The sequence below is a fragment of the Mixophyes fleayi genome, chromosome 6 (assembly GCF_038048845.1).
Source record: "Mixophyes fleayi isolate aMixFle1 chromosome 6, aMixFle1.hap1, whole genome shotgun sequence".
In the NCBI taxonomy this organism is placed as follows: domain Eukaryota; kingdom Metazoa; phylum Chordata; class Amphibia; order Anura; family Limnodynastidae; genus Mixophyes; species Mixophyes fleayi.
The window spans coordinates 29,481,428-29,499,302 of record NC_134407.1 but is presented as its reverse complement, the minus strand read 5'-3'; the positions used below and the strand labels follow the sequence as shown (position 1 = coordinate 29,499,302).

The following is a 17,875-nucleotide window of genomic DNA, read 5'->3' as shown; positions in this document are numbered from 1 at the left end:
TATCTATAGGGAGGGGGGGGGGGGAACTGCCCTGCATATCTATAGGGAGGGGGGGGGGAACTGCCCTGCATATCTATAGGGAGGGGGGGGGGGAACTGCCCTGCATATCTATAGGGAGGGGGGGGGGAACTGCCCTGCATATCTATAGGGAGGGGGGGGGAACTGCCCTGCATATCTATAGGGAGGGGGGGGGGGAACTGCCCTGCATATCTATAGGGAGGGGGGGGGGGAACTGCCCTGCATATCTATAGGGAGGGGGGGGGGAACTGCCCTGCATATCTATAGGGAGGGGGGGGGGGGAACTGCCCTGCATATCTATAGGGAGGGGGGGGGGGGAACTGCCCTGCATATCTATAGGGAGGGGGGGAGGAACTGCCCTGCATATCTATAGGGAGGGGGGGGGGGGGGAACTGCCCTGCATATCTATAGGGAGGGGGGGGGGAACTGCCCTGCATATCTATAGGGAGGGGGGGGGGGGAACTACCCTGCATATCTATAGGGAGGGGGGGGGGAACTACCCTGCATATCTATAGGGTGGGAGGGTGGGAGGGGGGGGGCTGCCATGAAAATCTATAGGGAGGGAGAGAGGTTGATATGTATGAAGGAGGGCAGAGGAGGGGGGCTGATATATGTGACTGGGGGAGTTTTGATGTGACAGCGGGGGATAGCTAGCAGAGTGGAGGTAAGGAAAATAGCTGCAAGGGGGATGGATGCAGGGTGGGAGGTAAAGAAAATGGCTGCAGCAGGGGTTAAGGAAAATGGCTGTGGGGGGGGGGGGGTTGTGGTTAAGGAAAATGGCTGCAGGGGGTATTTAAAAAATAGAGCAGCTTTGGGGGGCAGAATCTCATGATTGTGTGGTGGTCACATGGGTGGTCTCAGCAATCACTAGAATACTAAATATTAGTGAGATGGGGCTGGTAGAGGTTTGTATTTGATTGACAACAAATATTCAGATATTGCTTATATATATGCCTGTCCAGTGTGGTATTTTTAGCTGGCCATAATGGAGTGTTTTGTTTTAACTAAAGGGCCTAATCATTCAGGGTTTGCATTATAATACATTTTTGCATTTTCAAAACAGGACGCCAACTTTCCAGAAGCCAGCGAGAGGATAACAAAGTTGCAAGAGAGAAGAGCAAGAACAGGTAAGAGACAATGGCACAATCTGTCTAAATTTGAATGCTGGAGAATACACCTGAACATTCATATTCAGGAGTGTTCCTATACACCTATATATTCGGAGGGGGGGGGGGGCGCTGCGGCCGTATTAGCCTAGGGCGGCCAGAACCCTTAATCAGGCCCTGCACACACACACACACACACACTTACTAGCAAGTAAGAAGTCCTAGGTATACACATATATAGAAAGATATATAATACACACACTACAGAGGCAGCAAATCTCTAATTTACTTCTGGATTCTGTTGAATCCTAATGGGTTTTCATGTGCAACAAGATTCAGGGATGGACGAATCCTTACGGTTCACCTGATGAGATCAGGAACCTGGATCTCCTGCAACTGTATTGTGTAGGACTCAATTTAAATCGCTACCTGGTGGTAAAAATAATAATAGCATCACTTAGGTCCCTCTTGTTTAATTCAGTCCATCTGTAATATATGCACAGGCGTGTGTATATATATATATATATATATATATATATATATATATATATATATATATATATATATATATATCTATCAATATACACACAGTGGTCAAAGTGGACATTTAAAAGTGGCGGTATGAAAAATGTATCGGGGATGTAAGTGAATGGAATTTGATGGTTTTATAGATATCTATCTAGATATCTATCTAGATAGATATCTATATCTATATATATATATATATGCCCAGACATTCCTCTCTAATACTAGGTGTGTTACTTATGACCTTGTGAACACATCAACTGCTATAATGCATCACATACAAATCAAACCATTTTCTTAGTTTTAATACCCAGAGTACATCAGATCCCATTCATAGCAGCTATGGGCATAAATACATGAATTCCTAAAGCGGATCTATAAGCAAAAACTGGAACATGCCCAAACTTTCTTTAATCCATAACATGTCAGGAAAGAGAAAATGCTGCTCAACAGTAAATTATTTTTCTGTTTCACTCATTTTTTTATTGCCCAATTGTTCATTACATTGTTTCAATCACTTATTACATAACCAACCATTTTCATCACTGCCACACCATTGTAAACCACATCAGCAAGTTAATACATAAAGCTTTGCTTTTCAAAAAATTAGACATTTTAGTAACAATATTACAAAGGTTTTTTTTTCTTTAGCGCCAAAAAAATAACTAAAATGAAAAAAACAAACATTTTAAAGAATTAGCATAATAAAATTATTTTATTCCAAGTAAAAATACAAAATAATATTAATGACATTGACCAGATCTGAAAGTACCTCCGAGGAACAACAGTTATTTATGGTTGAGAAAAGCACTCTAAGGAAAATACAAAATAAAAATGAAAAATATGTAAATATGTTTTAATTTTTTTCTTAGCAAAAAATCTTTCTAAAAATAACAATGAAAATTTTGTCTTAGTACAAAGGCTACATTACTATTGAAAAAATACCAGCATGAAGAAAAAGGTACATATTTGACAGTAGAAAATGATTTTACGGAACCCACAATGTTTGCAATGAAAATAAATCTGCAATAAAGATTTATGCCTTTTTTTTTTTTTTCTTTTCTTCCTTTTTTTATATATAAACAGTACAAACGGTATTGCACATAACAACAAATAAGATTAATTCTGCCTTCAAAATATTGACTAATTCAAGTCTAACACAGAGGAAAGGCAACAAACTGAACTTATATATCCAACATTTTTTTAGTCAAGTTGAAAATTCAAAAAACACATTCTAAAAAATATTTCATTTGCCTAAAGGACCCTGCTAAACCATTCAGTTGTAAGAGGGTCATGCAAAAAACGAATTGCGGATTCCTCTTACAGCCAATAGATTAACGTGAAATATTGAAAGCTTTTGGGGCAAACAGATTTACAAACTGGGGAACAAAAGTAAGGACATTTTTTTTATATATATATATAATTTAACAAATTAAAAAAATTATTTTCTTTAAAAAAAAAAAAAATATAAATAGAAGAATTCTTTCACAATTCTGGTCAGTCATGCATAATCAACACTTGATTATAAATATACAAATTAAGGGAAACTATATATTTTTTTCCACTTTCCAATCCTAGCTTTGAGCACCAAATATAACACAGTTCTACACTATGCTATGTGCATCAGCTATTCGACTCTTAAGTACGGTATATCATGATGTGAAACGTGGTGGTGGGGGAGGGATCTGAATCTTTCACACAATTAGGTAGATTTTTGATTTGCTATGTTCTCATATAAAGTTACTTATCTCTAATTTCTTTAGCTCTCACAAAAAAAGCAAAAAAGCATGAAAACAAATGAAAATGGCAATATTAAATCATTTTTTTTCTGCAAAAAATTAAATATATATATATTTCTGAATAAACTTACTTAGAAAATATTTCTTTCCTATATTCAAAATTTGAGGTATTGCAAAAGATCATGTCAAAAAGATTCTCTTTAAAAAAAAAAAAAAAAAAAAAAAAGCTGACTGTGAAAAATTGCCCAGATACAGAGTAGTGCATAACAAGATACATTTTACAGATGACGAAAAAAAAAGATAAAAGTAACCTTTTTAAACAAAGTTACAATATCTTCAATTAGCTCCAAAAGGATATGCAAACATATATGAATTTCAGGGGGAAGCATTATAATGTAACCCCAGCATTTTTTTTTTTTATTATTAGAATACAACATTCATAAGCAAAAATAATAAGAAAAATATAAAAATAATTTTTTTATGTCTATCATTTGCAACTTAACATATAAACAAATATATGGGAAAAATCAATAAATAATGTTGAACCCTGAAAAGGATTAAATGCAGAAAATCCTTCTGGGATATAACAGATAATTATGCTCTCTGTGTACAGGCATGCTATCTTTTGCAGATTACTACTACCTGTGTGGTTAACCTTTAAAGTTGGGATGCTCCTTAAAGAAGGATTGGGGAGCCAGTGTACACCAACGCTTCGTACACCAATATATACTATCTGCAGATCAAACAGCCATGTGCTAAAAAAATGTCCACTGTTAGCAGGACTAAACTCTTCAAGCTTCACAGGATATGTCTAGGATAAAAGTTTTGTTTGTCATTAGAAAAACTAAAAACATTACCCTTATATATTTTCAAGGCAGACATTTATTTAGCATTCCTTGTGCCTTGCATGTAAGCCCAACAGATAATATTCCCAACTATTTTCTGGTAGTGTCTGAGGATAGGAGAAACTGGAATAATTAGTGTGCCGAGCCCGGGCTAAAATAGCTAGAAAAATATTCTATAGAAATATAATATAAAAAAAATAGACAACCAATACAAAAAAAAATAAAAAATAAAATAAAAAAAAAAAAAGGGATTTGTAACCAAGAAAGAGCTCATGTTTCTGTTTAGCTATCAGCTATCGAGCTGTCAGATATACACAGAGGCCTTAAGTTACATCTGATCACAGTACATGACAATCACTTTACTACATAAAATAAATTGCACAATATAAACAGAGCACCGCATTATTTTTTTTTTACTCTACCATACTTTTAATCTTTTAAATTTTTTTTTTTTTTACTTAATATCCTACATCTAGTTTTAATTATTGGTAGTTAATACAGTAGAATAATCTGTAATTAACTGACCCGATTTATTTAGATGCTTTACAGATAATCAGACATGCCTTCCTCCAGTCATAATTGTTAGTTATTTAGCACTGCTTGTCTATATAGACACTTCATTCATTTGTGCATCGTCGTTAAGTTGTATATGATTGTGGTAATATTATTGCATGCAGTAATCTGACTTATCAAACATGCATTGAGAAACGAAAAACGCGACCTTCCTCGGAAGTTCTCTATATCAATTTTCAGCAGCTCTTTAACTTCATTTTAAATTATACATTATATATATATATATATTTTTTTTTTTTTAAATCACAGATACCCTAGCCTGAATAGAGTATTCTGGTATTGTAAATACCATTTTTAAATAGCAGCAAAAGCTATTGCAGCATCCATTTACATAACACTAAAAAGGTCTACTTCTTTCAAACCCAACCTGCTCAATAAAAATAAAAAAAACTGATTCACTGTATAAGATATTGTTTTGTTATTAACTTAAGCATATTATAAAAAACATGGTTCTCAAATACCCATATAAGCTAAAGATGTTGCAGGCGTCTGACAGTGAAGGGATTCACTATATCTCATTGCATGGGTTATGGTGTAAGATTGATGGTATGATTTTTGCTACATTTTGCACTTATGAGGCCTTTGGTAAGTCTTCTTCTACGGGCGAGGGTAATATAAGTTGTGAATCAGATAGATAAGTGCATGCTCCAGAGTTCTGAACAGAAATTCTTCACCACACTCACAACAACCTGTAAGGGAGAGGAACTTGCACCAACCCTAATGAGATGTCTCTACTGACAACACTCCTGTGAAGGAAATAAAGGTACCAAACAGATATACAGAGATATTATATATCAAAGTGCAAAATTCAAAACATATACTGGACACTAAGTTCAGTAAGGTGGCTGTAAATAATAGCATTTATAATACAAAAGAACATAAAAGACCAATTTCTTCTATAGATCCGAGAGCGCATCAATGGTTTCCGGTCATCAGCCCTCGTGACGGACGAGTGCTCAGCTCCAGCGGAAAGGAACGTGACGTGGCCGGTCGCCTCCTTCTTTCACCAGTGGTTTGTGGAACTCTCTGCCAGCGCGGGAGTGGATGCTAGCCCAGCAGTACTCGCAATAATACTGCAGGCAGGTAACGTTGGCACAGAAGAAGGGGGCAAACTTCCCACCACAGCGTGTGCCTTGGCATTCATCGCACATCTGATCATCCAGCACATATGGCTTCACTTCCACCTACAAGCGCAGGGAAGCAGAAAGAGCATGGATATAAAAGGTAATAAAATAACACTTTCCTAATGCAGTCCATCTGCAAAAGGGATCAGTAAGCGATTTTAAGGTTGCATAAAACCTGCCTCAGCAGAAACATTTAAGCTCTTTAAAATACCCTGTATAACCTTTCCTTTATACAGGCCGATCTCTAAATACATTGTGACAATTGCAAAAGCTTCAAAGTGCACCTGTCGCCTATACGGAGGCAGCCATTACCATGTGCCTCATCATTTCTCTCGGTGCCTCATGCCTCAGTAATGTCGTCAGTTACTAGTGGCTGCTTATACTTCTCGGTTTCCTAATGGCCGCCCCCACGGATAGTAGATGAAGGGTACAGTTAAACATCTGCACTCACGTAATAAATAAATGCAAATAACGGTACCTGAGCAAGATAGCTTGTGTTCACATTTTACCAAGTATTTACAGATATGAGCGCCAGAGAGAGCGAGCGCAAGAGAGAGCGAGCGCCAGAGAGAGCGAGCGCAAGAGAGAGCGAGCGCAAGAGAGAGCGAGCGCAAGAGAGAGCGAGCGCAAGAGAGAGCGAGCGAGCGCAAGAGAGAGCGAGCGAGCGCAAGAGAGAGCGAGCGAGCGCAAGAGAGAGCGAGCGAGCGCAAGAGAGAGCGAGCGAGCGCAAGAGAGAGCGAGCGAGCGCAAGAGAGAGCGAGCGAGCGCAAGAGAGAGCGAGCGAGCGCAAGAGAGAGCGAGCGAGCGCAAGAGAGAGCGAGCGAGCGCAAGAGAGAGGTCTATTTATTTCATTTAAGTTATGTGCAAGTCTATAGAATGCGCTTTCTATATACACCTAAGCTATAACACTCGCTTTTTCAAACTTGTGGAAGCTTCAGTTTATTACCAAATATACAATGATGTACATCGAGAGAAAACCTCTTCTGTCACTATCTAACAGAGTTGTGGATTGACTGTTACAATGGTTTAATAAAAAAGACTTTTAAATAAAGTATTGTGGCTTGGGTTGGTTTAATTCGGACCTTTTTTTAAAGTACACAGTGTAGAGAAACAAGAAGACAGACCAGCAGAATCCTTGCCTGTAAAGGCACAGGGGGGAGTGGCAGTAGTATTACTATTATCTATATACGTAGTAGGAATTAGGTCTTTATTTCGCTACACAAAGTTTTAGCTGTTCCTCACCTTTCACTGCTTTGGAGATCTCGCCTGCTAAAAAATAACTGATAAATGTTACAGGGAAGGGTGATCTGTGGTCTAAACCACAAACCTCAAGAAATACTCACAGAGGATTAATATGTGCCACCAAGTAAAGAGGATTGCAGAGAAACATTCACAAAGAGTTATATTCCAAACAAGCGGACAATCTCTCCAACAAGAGTAACGCTACAAAATATTATTTTAATGAAACAGCAGATGCTACAAAAACACTCAACAGATACAGTAAAAAAAACTGCAGCAAATTAATGTAATCTTGCTTGGACAACCTCAGTAATGAATAAAATCAGACGATCCAACGGTTGTATGTCTGCCGTGAACTTTCTGTATGTTCTTTAGTCTATTTTGACGCTTGTCTTACTACTTATTTTTTTGCTTTGTGGCCCATTGCCGCTAATTGTTTAATTAGACACAAACTGTGAAAAGGACTTTACTGAGGGAGTGGGTTAAAGGGGATGGGCTTTGCTTCTGGCTGGACTTAAAGCGAGTGATCTTGGCAGCGTCAGACGTAATGATCCTGGCACGAGATGCTCCAGATCTTCTGGGAAGGAAACGGCAAGTCGCAGGACTATTCAATACCGGCTCCTAACTCAGAGGCGTGTGCTGCTGCGGTTGATATTTTAGGCAGATTAGCAACCACAATAAAATATGTAAGCTAGAAACTGGGAACAGAGCAGCGGCAGGAAAAATAAACTACATTCTGCATAAGGGATTTTCAAGGACTTGGCAGATGAGAATGAAGATGTTCCGTTAAGAGAAAAACAAAACAAAAACATTGCCACATGATTTTTATAATTAGAATAAATCAATATGGCATTTAAATTCAGTCTCTGAATAAGTAGTGATCTATTTATCTGCAGGGGGTGGGAGGAGGTAGGACTTTGTGGGTGCTGTATTTTTCATACATAACAGAATATAGGAGGTATACTAGCCAATTATTTGAAGAGATTTTTGTAACAAACATCAAGCTGTGATTGGCCGACTTTCAGATGTAGCAGTTTCCCCTCGTCCGATGGAGCAACTTCTCTTTGGCCACCAAAATTCTAATGTTGATGACGTACAAAATAATGTTGACTACACTTGCCAGACATTGCACAGTGCGCAGCCGGCCAAATCTAATTGGCTGATGACGCTCATCACATGGGAGATTAGCAGATTCAGGAATCTGAGGGAATCAGTCCGATTTAGCCAATGTCTGAAGTGGATGAAGAAAATAGAATGTGGCCTACATAAGAGAATTGGATCTATAAATAGAAGCTTTATGAGGATATAGGATAAAGCAAATGTCAATCATTCTCCGTACAGAAACAGTTCTACAGCTCCTGTTGAGTTGTCTGAGAAACATGTTAGTATGAGTTGCGCTAACAATATGGTAATAAATGACCTGTGGTCTTTGGATTGCCCTTACCCGCTTATCAATGTCGTTGTGTTGCAGTTGAACAAATCGAGCACTGATTGCCGCAATATAGCTCTGCTGATTGGAAAACGCCACCCGACCTGCGCCTTTGGGATATTTCAATTCTGGATCTGTATCGATGCCAGCGTAGCAGACACCCCCGTACAGACGGTCCATGATCATCGCCAGCTCAACTGAAAGGATAGGGGTAAATAGAGCAATTTAAAAAACAGGAAAAACAACTTTCTTTTTTATTTACCTCTTTGCATGCTTTATTTTGTGGCATATCAAAGCAACAATATAATATAGTAATCTGAAACATCTGAGGTCGCATGGGTGGCCCTCTAAGCTTCAAAGGGCCCTTAATCTTAGTGATAAATTACATTTCCATTAACAGGCAATCACCTAACTTTATATATTAATGTTGTGCCGTTTCATCCTAAAGCTTGCACCGGGAAGGTGCTGTGTTTAATAAAATTAAACTAATGGTCCAAAATATTCTTTTTAATAGGCTCCTTGTAGCAAGCTTTGAACGTGCATCAGTAAAGCTATATGAAGATACCGTGGCCCCATCATAGAGAAAAAGGACTACAGCGCATTTTTGATTTCCACTCCTGAGAGATACATAAGCAGCACAGAGTTTTTTCCCGCTGCCAATTAGATTACTGGTCCATCCGAGCACCACACAGTGAAAGACGTAGATTCCATTCATACCACAGCTCAAGCTGCACCGTTCCAGTCTACGCCCCAGAAAATGAGGAAGCCTATCATTTGCCAATTACAAATTTAGGATTTTTATTGCTGCAGCTATAACGATAGAAAACAATCCAAAGCTCTCTGCCAAAGATAAATGAAGCAAGGAAAAGCCAAAAACGCAGTTTTGTTGATTTTTAGATTTAGCTGCGGAAAACACACAAACCTTAATAATACCCAAGAGGCCAATAGTCCCTAATGTGTAAAGTTAGCTTTGCATAGCTAGGAAGCCCTGCAGGAATGTGCTGGCTGTACATGCACCAAGTCAGCTTCGGTTGGTTAATAAAAGCATGTTTGTGTAAAACATTGTAACAATAATGTAATTTAACAAAATGTTAATTCAGATGTCCATCTTTTACAGGAAAGCCGATGAATTCTAAGCAGCTATTATCCCTGGCTGAAATTGCACAAATGGTCACCATAGGTCTGGAATCATGTTCCCAGGATGAATGAGAGACAACACTGCACCCTACACACTGAGCTGAACCACGAAAATGGAGCAGAGACATCACTGTGACACGATGGCTGCATCCACAGTGTGTAGGTAAATAACGTTCATCTATCAATACCGCCATTCCCTAGTTCCCTCCCCCAAAGCCTCTACTCCGGAATCAGACTTGACATTTACAACAATGGGAACCATCTATACACCCCCCTGCATATCCACATGCATTAACCACACGGAAATGCAGGTAAAAGTTCTAAACCGGTTGTACCTCACGCCCGATAGGCTACATACAGTCATGGCCAAAAGTTCTGAGAATGACACAAATATTTTTCACAAAGTCTGATGCCTTAGTTTTTATGATGGCAATTTGTATATACTCCAGAATGTCATGGAGTGATCAGATGAATTGCAATTAATTTCAAAGTCCCTCTTTGCCATGACAATGAACTTTATCCCAAAAACAACATTTCCACTGCATTTCAGCCCTGCCACAAAAGACCAGCTGACATCAGGTCAGCGATTGCCTCGTTAACACAGGTGAGTGTGTTGATGAGGACAAGGCTGGAGATCACTCTGCCATGCTGACTGAGTTAGATTAACAGACTGAGAGCTTTAAAAGGAGGATGGTGCTTGAAATCATTGTTCTTCCTCTGTGCAAACCAATAATGACTGCACGTGTTTCTTTGCAGATAACCCTTGTTAACAAAGGCCTTCACAGGCAAGGATATTGCAGGCAGAACTAGCGCTAACACTTAGGATTGTGTTTAAAATCAGCGGACCCAATTGTACATCGTCTCCTTTTCCCTGTGTATGCATTCCCTCCCCTTTTTGCGCCCAGCCTCATAAATATCTTTTTCAAGGATATTGCACCTAACAACCATTTATCAGATCATCAAGAACTTCAAGGAGAGAGGGTTCAATGGTTGTGAAGAAGGCTTCAGGGTGCCACACTTATCCGCTTCAAAGTACTGTTTAGAGTATGCTTAGCAAATAACAACTTACGTCTTGATTTGTCTAACAAGTAGTCCGACCATTCTCGCTGCACCGCCAACCAAGCCAGCCTGTCAGAAGCCATATGAGAAGATAGATACACCTCCTCCAACCGCAAAACCTCCTTTTGTAACCTATCACCTCTGAGCCTAGACTCTTTTTTAAAGCAATTAATACTTCTAATTAGGGAACCTCTTAAAAAAAGCCTTAAATGAGTCCCAGACATGAGGTGGAGCCGCTGTACCCACGTTTGTAGAAAAGTACCCTTCCCATTTAGATTCTGGCGTATTCCCATCCTTCAATAATGTCAACCAGAAGGGGTTAAGTCTCCAAAATATTTGGCCTCGAGATTTGCTTTACAGTCAGTACCAACGGGGAGTGATCTGAAATCCCTCTTGGTAGATATGCAACATCCGAGACAACCGGCAGCAATCCCTTTGATAGAAGTCCTAAATCAATTCAGGAAAAGGCATTATACGAAGTAGAATAGCATGAAAAACAAACCTCTGCCGGATATCTCAGACGCCACACGTCCACCAAGCCCATCTCCTCCACCAGATCAGCAAATTTTGATTTTCTAGCAAGTGTAGTATCTCCCACCTCCCTCCACCTATCAACATTAGGGTCCAACACATTATTGAAATCCCCACAACATATCACAGGAGTGTCAGGAGATAGAGAGATAAAGTCAGTGCATTTCTTTAAAACTTCTCCACTATAAGGGGGCGGGACATAAACGGACAGCAAGTTTATATGTTTAGAATCAAAGATACCCCTTACAAAAACGTATCTACCTAATGGACAAAAGTTTTTACTTTAGTCTCTGTCGTGCTTGATGCCACCGGTGATCCTGAACCAGCTCTTACTCCTTACATGTCTACCCATCCTCTTGTACCAAGCACGACCGATATACGATATTAGACTTATGGATGCACCAACAGGGAAAGTCAATATTAACCTATGGACAATGACTCAGCGAAACTACTTAAAGAAACATGTACACCCAAGCTGTTCCCTTCCCTGTACTACGGTGACTCTGGTAAGGACGTCTTAATAAAATCTATTGGATGGTTTTAAAGTGGAAGCCCAGTGTTTGTCAACGGGCTCCCTCTCAACCAAATATAACAATTTGGGTGTGGGTGTCCCTGTGTAGCATATGGACCCCCCCATTCCCTCTGTCCTGAAGTAGCATCACCTGAGCTGGCAACAGAAATGGGAGCAATCCAGTCCTCACATAGAGATGCTCCTCCTGCTGCGCTGCAAGCTCACAGCATAATACGCTCTCAGTTTCGAGTACGGGAAGGATGCCGCTGTTATACAATAAGCTTGTTCCATTCACCACTGTTGCTAGTTAAGTGTTTTAGCAGAAGCCAGTGGCCGGAAGAGCAGACTCCCGTAGACCACTGCTGTAGCGATGGGACGTGTTCGGTAAAACGGAGCTCATACATAACCCTAAGGCAGGCTAATCAACGCTGCCACACATTGTATGCAATTTACATCCAGTCTGTAATCCTGTTGAGCGTCAACATATTTACTAAACATGGAAGCCCCCACTCTTATTAAGAAATAAATTATTCAAAATGTATAAATAGTACGGCCCGTAAGTTTCACCGAAGATTTACGGCATAAAGAGCAGCAGTTTTAGCTTGTACCACACGTGTTGACCACATGGACACCAACTAATAGTTTAAGTATATTTTCTTGTCGCGCCCAAGTATTTATTGCTCAGTAGATCTCTAGTCTGTGTCCCAGCAGGAACAAGGGAGAACATAGAGCAATGAAAGAAACTGGTCATTGGCACAGAGACCGCAGCTCATTCTCACGTAGCTTTCACATTACATATCCTTGTATCCAGGAGACTTCATCTCACTTACCGGCTCGCAAGGGTCGTGGGACACCCCCAACAAATATAGTTTTTCTAGGGTCCAACGGTTGAGATCCATCCATCACAAAGTCACTGTCACTCAAATTCCAGGGGCGGATTTGGACCTGCATGAAAATATAAATACATTATAAAACAAAAACAAACAAACAACCTTCTGGTGTTCCTTTTTTTTATTTTTATAGCACAAAGCTTTCTATTTATGTTCCTCTAATATATTTTTATAGCACGGTTACTATAAACTACGTGGCTTTCTTTCCTCTTTAGAATGAGATCTAAAACTGGCATACCTAGTTTTATACCATGTTTCTCAGTAGCTCATCTACAGTATGTAGTAAAGCCAATAAATGCATCATCATCATTTAGTTATATAACGCCAACAGATTCCGTAGCGCCTTACTATTGGGAACAAACATTAACAAAACAATACTGGGTAATCCATTCATACAGAGAGGTAAGAGAACCCTGCTCGCAAGCTTACAATATATGGGACAATGGGAGTTTGATACACAAGGGCCTGTGCTACATTATATTGGCCAAACTAGAACGCAAAAGATAAAAAGTATTGAGTGGGCTGTGTGATCAGTCACACAACTATGTTGGTCAGAGGGTTGTTGTCTTGTGTTAGCTGTGTAGAGGATGGTAATAGGGTAATCTAGGGAGATTAAGATGGTGGTTATGGAATATAATAAGCTTGCCTGAAGAGGTGAATTTTCAGAGAACGTTTGAAGGTTTGAAGACTAGAGGAAAGTCTTACTGTGTGAGGGAGGGAATTGCACAGAGTGGGTGCAGCCCGAAAAAAGTCCTGTAACCGAGAATGGGAGGATGTGATGAGAGTAGAAGAGAGACGCAGATCTTGTGCAGAACGGAGGTGTCGAGTTGGGAGATACTTTGAGACAAGTAAGGAGCTTTATGTTCGTGCAGTTTTGTTGATGGCTTTGTATGTTAGTAGAAGAATTCTATATTGGATTTGTTAAAAACAGGCAACCAATGTATAGACTGACAGTGGCTCAGCAGAGCAAGAGCGATTTGCAAGGAAAATCAATCTAGCCGCTGCATGCAAAATAGATTGTAGGGGCTGGAATCTGATTTTTTGGGAAGACCAGTAAAGAGGGAATTGCAACAGTTGATGCGGGAGATGAGGAGTGCATGAATTCAAGTTTTTGCAGCGTCTTGTTTGATATATGTACGTATTCTGGAAATTTATTTATAAACTGTAATATCTGTATATGTGGGCAGTTCAGATGTCATAATTAGGAAACTGTTTCAGAAGAAATATTGCACCCTTAATGAAAGCTATAACATGTATTAAGTCACACCGGAATTCCATACCCTTCATATGTTAATAGAAAACCTCAGTGGATTCTAATAATCTTAGAATTTGCAGAAAGTGTGCATTATCCTATGCACACCAGTGTTCCTGAACATTTTCAAATGAGTTACGGAAACCGTATATTTCCTGAAAGAGATGAATAGCCTCATATCTGCAACTAAGTAAAGGAAGTAGATGGAGATTATATTAGAAGAACTGATTAGGCTATGGGGAATTCTTGTAAATGGTATTAAAAAGTAGAGTTAGCCTTTCAAAGTAGGTATGAAGTTTTTTTAATAAAATATATAGTAATTAATAATTCTAAATCCCTCAATAAAAGTACAGATCACACCCTTTAATTGGAAACCTATTGTGCGCGTGTCTGTGCAAGCGCGATTCACAAAATCTGGCCAACAGTTATCCCGCTCAGAATCTATTATGTGCAACTATCAAAAGATGTGACTGGAAGGCCTATTTCAAACAAACGGACAGCCATGATGTTGGATTGGTTGAATCTACAGAGGTCTCATCTGATTGGCTGTGACGAACGGAGACGTTTCCTGCATCAACAGCGAGTTATCCAAACACCACAGCAGCAGGAGAAATGGAAGCGGGGGGTGAAAATACTAAAATTAACAAAGCAGAGATGTGATTTTTGAAAAGAAAAGTTGAGTTTACAGTAAATGGAAGAAATGCATGCAAATAAATAAAAGGAAGGGCTAATAAGAGTAAATATTACTGACAGACAGTAATGCGGTTCGGGTAAGAAATATAAATAAAATGGCTAAAAAATAAGTATGATGGTTATTGAAACCTGGAAATACAGCAGAGTAGAAATATACTAGACATGTTAGATAAAAATGGCTATGTGGGTACAATTCTAATGTAGAGGGCTGGAAAGCATAAACTATTATTTTGAATACAAGCACAAGTCAGTAGCTGATTTAAAGGTCAGTGTTCTGGGTGTCGCATGGAACGTCTGTGTATGTTTTGAGCAGATGTCTTTTATGCACACGTTTGTCTTCGTTGTGACTGTTCTGTCTGTATGTAGATTCCCTATACGGGCAGCATGGGTGTTTTGTGTGTGCTCTTCTCTACGGATCATCTGCCCTGTGTTCCTGGATAACTCGGCTCTATGCACCTTGTATGTATGATGTCTATTTGTGGTTGATCACTGTATCCCAAAAGGAAGTGTTGGGGCCTCCGGCACGTGGGTATATATAGGCATGACGTTAGACAGCACTGTTCTAGGTCACTGTGAATCATTAGGGTTATTACAAGTTATTAGGTGTGCATCGTGTATGTGCTACACTATGGATGACCTCCAAGATTCAGGACTGAATTCTTGGGTAGGTACGACAGCACAGCAATGGAAGTTTTATGCCATTTGGGAGGCCTGGAAAATATCATATTAGTTGTCCTCCACCCCAGTTTTCAGGACACGAGGGTTAACTTACAACTTTATCTTAAAAGTATGGTTTGGGGTGCGTTACGTTTAATTATAAATCTTGGAGTAGGATCTGATGTAGGACATGGTGTCCGTGACTACTGACAGTGATAGTTTACGTATTATTTTATTGTTTTTTTCTTCTTGTCTAACGGTTGTCAAACACACCTGTACTGAAAGCAGCCCTATCATCATATATGCATATAGCACCAATCAGATTACACAGCGCTGCGTAGAGAGTATGTAACCAATCAGTCCCTGCCAAACTGCAGCTTATGTTTTAAATACACAAACGAGCGCATGCGTCCATATTTGCCAGAAATCAAGTTATATGTGTTTGGACTGTGTGGAAGGAAACCAGAACACCCGGATGAAATCCGCTCAAACACAGCGAGAACATATAAACTCTACACAGATAGGGCACTGGGTGGAATTAAACCCAGGATCCTAGTGCTGTGAGGATGCAATGCTAACCACTGTGCAACCATGCTGACCCTAAAGTGCTCCCAACTCCCAGCCCCTAATAATAAAAAATAAAAAAATAAAATATAGAAATGTAATATAAATATAAATTTGTCTGCTTCCTTTGTACCTCCTTTGCCATAGATAGTGGCAAGGCCTAAGGACAGGTTTTTGGACCACTCTTTTTAGCTTAAAAAAAAAGAAAAAGTTTGTTGAGCCATAGGAAATGACTCAGCTGGTGCGTTATATTACCAGAGTAATATAATGGTTAAGAGGTCTCAGCATTATTCAATGGCCGAGTGGGATCTTTGGGATCCAGAGTACACTCTCACTACAGCTGATCTCATCAGACTTGCTGTTTAAGTGCGACTTTCTCACGCATCTTTCAGAATTCTCCATTATAATATAATGGCAACATTGAAGATTACGAGGGGGTTACAGACACATGCATTTAGTACAACCCCCCTGATTCCACTATTCCCTAGTAGATCAGACACCAGCTCCTTACAGGTTTGTCCTTGATGGTGGGGCTCGACACGCACAGGTAGAGTTTGCCGTCTTCTTCCAAACAGGCATCAATCAGAGCTTGCACGGAACTTTCCTCTTGAAAGAGCAGGAAGGCATAACCTTTAAAGAGAGCAAAAAACAGCCACGTCAGGCATGGTCGTCATAACCACACTGCACTATTAATAGAACAATCCAATTTTCCAGTACATAAGCATTTGAATTGATGCCTTCGGAGGAACTAATGCTCTGAGCTTTGCATAGGAAATGCTTTTCTTCACGCCAGTTATAGAATACAAATATCATTTATAATTATATTAAAAGAAAAACACGTGAGCAGCTATTTCTTAGCCTCTCCCACTGGGTACACAGAGCTAAAGTAGCATTGAGTTTACAGCTCCTCACTTCCATATCTAAATTAACCATACAAAGGATCACTGGGTCCTGAAACACTGTGTCATGCAATTAGGTTGGGATATACCAGGTGAAGCCTTAGTGCATCATTATCTATAACTGACGCACTCCTTATACTGGGAGTCCAAATTTGACTCCAAAAGCCCCAGTCAGTCATTCATGGATATAAGTTAGAGAAATGCAGTAATAGTATGCAATACGAAAACTCTAGGCCTGGAAGAAATTAACCTTCAAATTATTGCCATTTTGTGATCAGAAATGCTACCTGCCGCTACGGTTTCACATTTCTAGTATTAAAAAAATATATTGTACGACCAATACAATCAAAATCATTATTGAGCCTCTATGTTGGTTTAGAGAACAGATTAGAGGCCTTAGACTCTCGGAAAACGAGGGAGAATTTAGTTTACAGAAAGTGATTTATCCAAGGAGTCACCTTCAGTGCAGTAACATGAAAGAGCCAAGCCTCACAGCTGACTAGGCACGCTCTAATTTACCATCTGAAGGCTTGCCGGCTTAATGAGTCAAAAGAAGCACATTAAAATGTAATTTACAGGCCCAAAACAGCCAGGTGTCCCTCATTTGGGATGGAAACGATTGCCATGCAAGAGTTGGACAGAAGGAAAATTACAATGACACACACATCGGAATATCCCAATAGGAAACTGGAAACTCGCATTGATGACATTACACAAAAAATGCATTCATACAAGCGAGTCCATTCCACAACAAGTCATACACAGAAAAACTATTCATCGGCTAAAACAACAACAACAACAACAACATTATGACTAAACACAGGGACACATACATTCTGAAAACAAGATCAGCGTTCTCATATTAAAAACATGCGTCTCAATCCGAACACTGAACTTTCTGTCTCATGTTTTTATTGAAACAGGGCACAAAAGATAAGAGGGAAGGATCTATTGACAAATACCAAACCCTATGTTCTGAAAGGATTGCTACAACCACTTTAAGCCAAAACACTTTCTTCTAGAAATTTGTCACTTTACTAAAGGAGGGAAATAAACAACCGTGATAGTCTGTGAATCACTGAGC

General features: G+C 39.6%; 1 protein-coding gene across 4 annotated transcripts in view; it reads right to left on the bottom strand.

Moving 5' to 3' along the window:
• Positions 1–2,106: 2,106 nt before the first annotated feature.
• Positions 2,107–17,875, bottom strand: part of CPEB3 (cytoplasmic polyadenylation element binding protein 3) — a 99,903-nt gene continuing 84,134 nt past the window's right edge. For all 4 annotated transcript variants that reach the window (XM_075216159.1, XM_075216160.1, XM_075216161.1 and 1 more), the window contains 4 exons: positions 16,404–16,522; positions 12,667–12,781; positions 8,614–8,795; positions 2,107–5,990 (listed from right to left, as the gene is read on the bottom strand). In XM_075216159.1, coding sequence (XP_075072260.1) covers positions 5,763–5,990; positions 8,614–8,795; positions 12,667–12,781; positions 16,404–16,522 — 644 coding nt within the window. In that variant the 3' untranslated portion in view covers positions 2,107–5,762. The remainder of the gene's footprint in view (positions 5,991–8,613; positions 8,796–12,666; positions 12,782–16,403; positions 16,523–17,875) is intronic.